Below are 8,797 nucleotides of genomic sequence, written 5' to 3'. Positions count from 1 at the left end.
ATAAACAAATATAAGCTAAGTACCTAAACTATTTAAACCAACTTCGAGCCTAACATTTATACATGAACTAGTAAATTAGTGTATTTAGCTATTAAGTCCACAAAGACTTGTAATAAATAAGCCAAAATACGAGTGGGTATTTATGATATGATATGTACGTAAGTACATTATATTATTTCCCAAGGGTGACTTTAGTTTATAACGAGTTCGCTTTGTTACATCGTACAAAGTTGTATTATTCTGCCTGTATTATTTATTGCTGTATAGAACTGACCTTTAATAACATCTCATCTATTATTTGTTAAAGATTTTTTTTGGTTTCTTTTTATGACTATAGGAAACTACTTAACCTTTTGAAGAATTCTTTCACTGCTAGGAAAGCTACACTGTCCCCGAATGACATAGACAATATTTTGTCCGGGTACGAGATGTAGTTTCCACGGGAGGCAGGAGAAACCACTGAAAACAGCTAACTACAATAATATTTTACTATATGGAAACCCCAATTTTGTACTACAGCTTACTTCAGTAGCTTTCCTGTAACATTGTTTAGTAGCTCACAGCTGTTAACGATTGAAATAATGAATAGTTCACACAGTTAACTTGGTATCCACTTATGAGAGTCAGCACTCTACTAAAGGCTTAAGAAATAAGGGTGTGAATATTGTGAGATAACTGAAGAATATTTCATAACTAGCAACAACTTACGCCGCGCTAAAGGATTTGTAACGAAAAGAACGCGTCAGCAACACGACTGCATCGAACCGCAGCTAGTACAAGACTCATCTTATGCACTCTCTTATGTACTCCTCTTATGTACTCTCTTATATACTCTCTCATGTACTCCTTTTATATACTCCTCTTATGTACTCTCTTATGTATTCTCTTATGTACTCTCTCATGTACTCCTCTTATGTACTCTCTTATGTACTCCTCTTATGGACTCTCTTATGCGCTTTCTTATGTACTCTCTTATGTACTCCTCTTATGTACTCCTGTTATGTACGCCTCTTATACAAGGTGTTGATTTGCATTTGTGCCATACGTCAGGAGGAGGACATGAAATACGTAAATAATCGATTGTAATTACAGTAGACGGGAAATAGCTAATACGCACGGCTTTTTTTGTCATTGTAATGTCGTAGCATTTCAGAAGTAATCCAATTTTATGAATGAAATTTATGAATGATCGTTACGTATGCTTTCTGTTTGGGTTTGTGTGAGGGCGCAGCACGGTTTTAAGGCCAGTAACACACGCGCCAAGTTTAAATACGGCTAGATAACATTGATGGATTTCCGAAAAAAAATTAAAATCAAAAATTTTCCTGCCGATTTTTTTCTTGATTTGGGTTGAGAATCATTAGTATAATTACGTCCTTGACTATGGCACGGATGCAAATCAACAGCTTGTATACTCCTCTTATGTACTCCTCCTATGTACTCTCTTATGTACTTCTCTAATGTACTCTCTTATGTACTCTCTTATGTACCCTCTTATGTACTCTCTTATGTACTCTCTTATATACTCTCTTATGTACTCTCTTATGTACTCTCTTATGTACTCTCTTATGTGCTCCTCTTATGTACTCTCTTATGCACTCTCTTATGTGGGTATTCTCTTATGTACTCTCTTATGTACTCTATTATGCGCTCTCTTATGTACTCTCTTATATACTGTCTTATGTACCAGACCTATGAACTTTTGTACTCCTCTTATGTACTCCTCTTATATACGCCTCTTATATACTCCTCTCATGTATTCCTTTTATGTACTCTCTCATGTTCTTCTCTTATGTACTCCTCTTATGTACTCTCTTATGTACTCCTCTTATGTACTCCTCCTATGTACTCTCTTATGTACTCCTCAATGTACTCTCTTATGTGGGTATTCTCTTATGTACTCTCTTATGTGCTCTCTTATGCGCTCTCTTATGTACTCCTCTTATATAATCCTCTTATGTACTCTCTTATGTACTCTCTTATATATTATCTTATGTACTCTGTTATATACTCCTCTTATGTACTTCTCTTATATACGCCTCTTGTATACTCCTCTCATGTATTCCTTTTATGTACTCTCTCATGTTCTTCTCTTATGTACTCCTCTTATATGCTCCTCTTATGTACTCTCGTATGTACTCTCTTATGCGCTCTCTTATGTACTCTCTTATGTAGTCTCTTATGTACTTCTGCTAATTACTCTCTTATGTACTCCTCTTATATACTCTCTTAAACCATTTAAACCATTTAAACCATTTATTTGCTACACATACACTTTACATTTATAACAACACAAGGGCAACAAACAGAAGGAGAAAAATGATATGTAGCAGGAGACTCAGCTCAGTATACGCTGTGCATGCAAGCACAGCACTGATTTTCAGCTGGCTCCTGACAGTTGAGCAACATTTAATAATTTAAAGCGCACACGAAAGCGACAAAAAAGAGAATAAAAAACTAATGAAATTTTAAATAACATGGAAGACTAAAATTAAAAATTACACAATAGTATATAAAAAGAGCCGACGGACGCATGATTCATTGGTCTACTGCAATTTCTGCTGTGTTAAAAAAATTCGAGTCAGATGCTTTTTCAAGATATGGTGGGACATACTTTGACGAAGAGGAGGAGGCAGATTATTCCAGATCTTCGCAGCAGAATATTTAAAACTACCTTTGAATTGCGACGTCCTATGAGCTGGGATAACCAAATTGTTAGCTTCTCTTCTCCTTGTATTTCTATGCTGAACATCTTTCACCCATTCTAATTTTTCAAAAAGATATTTAGGCCTTTTTGTTATTGCCACTTTATGTACAAGGCAAGTGAAATGAAGCTGTCTGCGCGTTTCCATCTTCATAATGTTCCTTTCATTAAGGTACGGGGTAATATGCGCTCTTTTAGGAATAGCATAGCAGAAGCGTGTGCATGCATTCTGTACGCGTTGTATGGCCTGTTTGGTCTTGTTATATAGCCGAGGTCCATACACCGTATCGCAGTAATTGAACTGTGAGAGTACTATAGCTTCTACAAGCGTTTTCCTGACTGGTTCTGAAAGGTACTTCCGTATCTTATACAGAGTCTTTAAACGAAAAAATGCATTTTTAATTTTACCATTTATGTGATCTATATATCGCAGTTCCTTGTCCATAACTAAACCCAAGTTAAGGGCTTTGTCTACCCTCTGTAGAATCTGTTCCTGGATTTTAACTTGAAATGGTTGAGAATTCACTTTTGCACATTGTACTTTACTTCCCAGTATCATATACTTTGTTTTCGCTGCGTTTAGTACAAGTGTGTTATTATTTGCCCAGACCTGGATTGCATTTAGGTCTTCATTTATCCTCTCCACAGCTTCACTTAGGTCTTCTGGTTTAAATGAGTAATATATTTGCGTATCATCGGCATAAAGATGTACCTTGCTATGTTTAATATGTTTAGGAAGGTCTGCGGTAAAAAGGATGAACAAAATTGGACTTAAAATTGACCCTTGAGGAGTTCCTCTGTTTACAAAATGCATTTCAGATTTCAAGAGATCACCTTGCTCCGATTCTATTTCAACGTATTGACGTCTATTTGTTAAGAAGGAATGGAACCATTCACACGATTCTTTGGATATGCCATAATACGAAAGTTTTGCCAAAAGAAGTTCTACATTAAGACAGTCGAAAGCTCGTGAGAAGTCCAGTAAGATCAATATAGTACACATACCAGCATCAGATGCTGTTACAATATCGTCACTGACATTAGCTAGTGCAGTGGAAGTACCTAGGCCACTCCTAAAACCTGATTGAATATCAGGTAGGATATTTTCGTCCTCTAAATACTTTGTGAGTTGTGTACATACAATTCTTTCCAGAATCTTTGATAGTACTGGTAATATACTTACAGGTCTCAAGTCTTTATATTCTTCTACCTTAGAACTTTTAGGTATGGGCTTTATTTTAGCAGTTTTCCACAAATCAGGAAATGTTTTTAATTTTAAAGAATTATTAACAATTTCTGTAAGAACAGGCAATGTGGTCGGTAATGTCTTTTTAATCATATCTATTGTTATTAAATCGTTTCCACTGGCTTTAGTTCTAATCTTATAAATTATTTTAGCTACATCCTCCATTGTTGTTGTATTTATGTGAAACACTCTGTCGGATATCTTTGTGTTCATGAAATATTGTAACGTTTTGGCATCGACAACATTATTTCCCGGTAGCTCTAGGAAGAAATCGTTTATCTCGTTAGGGTTACAAAGATGGTTCGGCACAGTCATTCCACTTTTTAGATTGGAACTAAAAGGACATATGCGTTTCAGATGTTCCCACATTAGTTTAGGCTTATCTTTATTATTATTAACATAGAAGGAGAAGTAGGCTTTTTTTTCTCTATCTATAGATCCTGAAACTAAGTTTCTGAGACTTCTGTAGTAAACTAAGTGGCTGTCGTTATTTGATGTTTGTGCCCTATGCGAAGCTTTATCCCTAAGCAACATCATCAGTTTAACATTATCAGTAATCCAAGGTGTAAGTTTTGTATTTATCTTGAAACGTTTCATTGGTGCATGCGTGTTAAAAATGTTCAGAATAAATTCATTAAATCGCTGAATTTGACAGTTCACATCCGGTATGCCCAAAACATCACACCACGAAACACTCAGGAGGTCAGCAACAAACATTTCCTCATTTATTTTATCTATGGATCTTCCAAACATGTATCTAGGGTGTTCCTTCGGCTTTTCAATGAGAACTTCTGCTAACACCAAGGCATGATCACTTATAGCTGGGTTGTGGTGAATATTCACAGTTTTACATAAGTCTGGTGAGTCTGTGATTATAAGATCGAGAAGCGAAGAGGTCCTATCATTTACGCGAGTTGCATCCTTGACAACGTTTATTAGGCTATGTTGTACACAGAAAGAAATCACTTCTTGTACGGAGCTTGTAGACGGTTTAAGTAGATCAACATTAAAGTCGGTCAATAAAAATAAGTGATCGGCATATGAAAAAACACTCACCGAATCGCTGAGGGCCTCGATGGCTGCTACAACTGGAACACTTTCCGGTCTATAAGCTGTACCTACTATCAGTCGCCCTCTGCCAGGTATTGTCACTTCCATCCATAACTGCTCCAGTGTTGACTCGGGATGTGGCTTGATCCGTACTCGTAACCCTTTCTTGACATAGAAACCGACACCACCACCTCGCCTGTCCTTCGGTCTGGGTTTATGTTTCAGCGTATAGCCAGGCATAACGGGCGCAAACCTTTCTTCACCATCTCTAATCCATGTTTCATTTAATGCTAGAATATCAGGTTTATAAATATCAACGGTAGCCAGCAATTCATCTTGTCCGGTATTTAACGATCGTACATTAAGTAGCCCCAAACGCAAATTCAAGTTTTTTGATCGAGTCATTTATAAAAGTTATCACTAATAGATATGAGATAAATGCATATATCATAAAAACTATAACTCGTTTGAATCATGCGCGTCAGTCCCGTGTCTCTAAATGATCTAATGTGATAATGTTTATCGGTAGCGAGATATATTAAATAATTATTAAGGTATATAAAACAATTTGTTACATACTTAAGAACAAACAGAACACAAAACAAAACTATTTGGGAAACACAGAGTAAGTACAGCTGTTTCATCGTCTTACTATTAACCAAAGTATCAAAAGAAAAACTAAACGTCGTCAGTGCAAACCACAGCACCACCAAAAACACTCATCAGGTCTGTTTCGGAGCTAAATCTATGACGCTTGGATCCATTGTCTTTCCTGGCGAAGATTTTACCGTCGCGGGTCCATACAAATCTCCACTTAGCATGTGCCGCGAGCTCCCGAGCCCTTTGGAATATCTGGCGGTTTAATTTTGTGAGTCTCTCATTAACATAAAATTTACATGGCTTCCCAGCAATGCCCATATCGGTGGTAGTGACTCCACGTCTTACCCTAGCTGCTTTCAACAGCGCATCGCGGCACGTACGGCGAGTTAGCCGCACCGCAATGCTACGCGGTTTCGGAGCTGGCGCGCCTTCGACGATTGCCCGCGGCGGGCCAACGCGCGCCGCACTTACAATGTCGCGGTCATCCAATTCGACTCCCAGCTTAGTAGCCACAGCAAGCGCTATGTGAACGACACCTTCTCCCGCGGTTTCCGGCACACCCGCAATTTCTATATCATTTGACAATAGCTCCTGCTCCCGATCTTGAAGATCTTGTTTAAGTTGAGTAATTTGGCTCTCTAAGATATCCATATTCGATCGGTCTTGCACTGCGATCGTGCTTTCTAAACCGTCAATCCTAGCCTCCAACAGATCCAGACGTTCACTATTTGTTTTCATTGTAGCGGTTACTTCCAGAAGCGTGTCTCTAAGCTGACTCATCTCATAGCGGGCTGCACGCAATTCATTCCAGAATAGACCTATTTCTTGATCAGGATAGGGTACTTGGTCTGACTTGCTTAGTCCTGGGTCTAGTACGACAAGGGGTGCGGGAACGTCACTCGTCGGCTTCCGACGATGTGTAATATAAGACGTTTCTGAATCTGGCTGTGTTACAAAGTCGACCAAGGTTTCGGAGGCGGGTGAAGTCACGGCACGTATAGGAGTATTCGTGTTATCTGCCTTCGGCTGTTTACTGCGACATTCTGGGCACCGCCATATACGTTTATGTTCGACATCCATAAGTTTGAAGCGGTCAACAGTTATATTTGCGCAGAGTAAATCGTATTTCGACTTGCAAAGAAAGCAGGTTATTTGTTTGTCCTTAAGTAGTATACCTTTGCAACCCACACATTTCTGCTCCTTTCCTTTGGGGACGGACATTGCAGTATAGGCGTAACTTCTCAAAAAAAATAATAATTTCAAACGAAATACGGAGGTAGATTTATCAGCCGTGAGACAAACGCTAACAGTTCGTCACAAAGCGCTGAGGCGATTGCGTTATAAAAACGTCCTAAGCGCCGTGGAATGGGCGTCGCTTACGCGTAACGACCGAACACTTCAAACACACAATGGGATCCACAGAATTATTTCTTTCTTGTTGTTCACTTTGCTTTTATACTTTATAAATGCACCGAAACTACACTGTAGCACGTCAAATGGTCTGTTAATAACACTATTGCAACAGATTTAACACGATAGCGACAAGATTGTTACTAATTATATTTATTTTTCCGCGAGAAATAATTAAGCACGTGTGCACGTTTCGAGTGCGCTTTCGCGATTCGCGATTTTCTTATGCGCTCTCTTATGTACTCTCTTATATACTCTCTTATGTACCAGACCTATGAACTTTCTTATGTACTCCTCTTAGATACTCCTCTTATATACGCCTCTTATATACTCCTCTCATGTATTCTTTTTATGTACACTCTCATGTTCTATTATTATGTACTCCTCTTATGTACTCTCTTATGTATTCCTCTTATGTACTCTCTTATGTACTACTCTTATATACTCTCTTATGCGCTCTCTTATGTACTCTCTTATGTACTCCTCTTATATACTCTCTTATGCGCTCTCTTATGTACTCTCTTATGTACCAGACCTATGAACTTTCTTATGTACTCCTCTATATAGTTACAAGTGAAGCTAATATAAGCGTGTTAAAAAGCTAGACAGATGAAGATAATTCGTTTTCTTCTAATACTCGCTTTGAATTATTTTCCGCTTTAATTTCCTTTTAAATCGCTCCGCTTATCACAGTGTTCTTACTAAGCATGTTGAGAATACACTAGAAGATTTAAACTGTTAACTTAGTGGCTCGTAGCGACTCAGTCCACAATCTTGTATTGTGATGTTACAAGCGATTTTCTTTGGTCATTTGCTGTATGAAGGAAATAGTTGCTTTTGTTGAGAGACTTTATTGCACTCTCTGATTAAATAATAATTTACAAGTGCTTTGTAAGTATGTAGAAATAAGTGTTATTTTTTCTTGTTTTATAGTAAATACGATGGGTACTTAAGGTTTTATCATTGGTCTACGGCCTTGTGTGGCACTGTGACGCCCAAAAATGTTTCTTCTGGTCTACTCACTCTTCAAAACAGTAACAAATTACATGTGAATATTTCTAAAATGTCCGCAGAATTGCAATGTGTTGTTTTTGTTGACGTTTGGCTCCGATTGCGTGCTCTTTAATACTCGCGCAGCCGATCGGCTTCGGTCTGTGTGAAAAGAAAATGCGCGCCGATGCTCTCCGTCCGAGCCGGTCTGTTTGAACGATGAGTGTACAAGAATTTCAGTCTAGATATTGTAGAACAGTTAATGTTAATAATTCATTTCTCATTGATAAGTGGTTACAATACTTCTTTCACCAATAAGCTAAAAGCTACTTGACCTAAGCAAAGTGTACTTAAATATTAAGACCAAAATCTATGACGGAGGACTTGAGACTTAACTAAAACTTAAATGTAACTTAAGTCTAACTTTAGATTGTAACTAAATTAATGTTTCAAATATGTACCTCTAAGTGAATACTTATCTAAGATTTACTTCAAAATCGAAGTCTTACTGTTAAAATAATAATAGTGTGGTTTAATAATTTTCGTTTTAAATTTTTCACTTTTATAAATAAGCGCTATTCTTTCAGAGATTAATAATTAAGGCGAGGAATTGGTCAACAATAATTCCATAACCGGCACGCGCATCTAAGGCGCCAAAAGGGGTCGGAGCGTCTGAGCGGGGCGAGGATAACAATACGCGCGCTAGCTTATAACTAAAAGTCGTAAGCGACAAAATGGTTTTGTAATTTTATTATTTAGAAATGATAATTTGATAAAAATTCCTTCTACAATTTTAA

At 37.7% G+C, this 8,797-nt stretch overlaps 1 protein-coding gene across 1 annotated transcript; it reads right to left on the bottom strand.

The window, feature by feature from the left end:
- Positions 1–5,678: 5,678 nt before the first annotated feature.
- LOC124639625 lies at positions 5,679–6,821 on the bottom strand. The gene has a single exon (XM_047177064.1). The coding sequence runs from the start codon at positions 6,819–6,821 to the stop codon at positions 5,679–5,681; it is 1,143 nt and encodes a 380-aa protein (XP_047033020.1).
- Positions 6,822–8,797: the final 1,976 nt, after the last annotated feature.

This window comes from Helicoverpa zea, chromosome 19 (assembly GCF_022581195.2).
Source record: "Helicoverpa zea isolate HzStark_Cry1AcR chromosome 19, ilHelZeax1.1, whole genome shotgun sequence".
Taxonomy (NCBI): domain Eukaryota; kingdom Metazoa; phylum Arthropoda; class Insecta; order Lepidoptera; family Noctuidae; genus Helicoverpa; species Helicoverpa zea.
The sequence above is the reverse complement of the archived record's forward strand: the minus strand, read 5'-3'. Positions and strand labels throughout refer to the sequence as shown.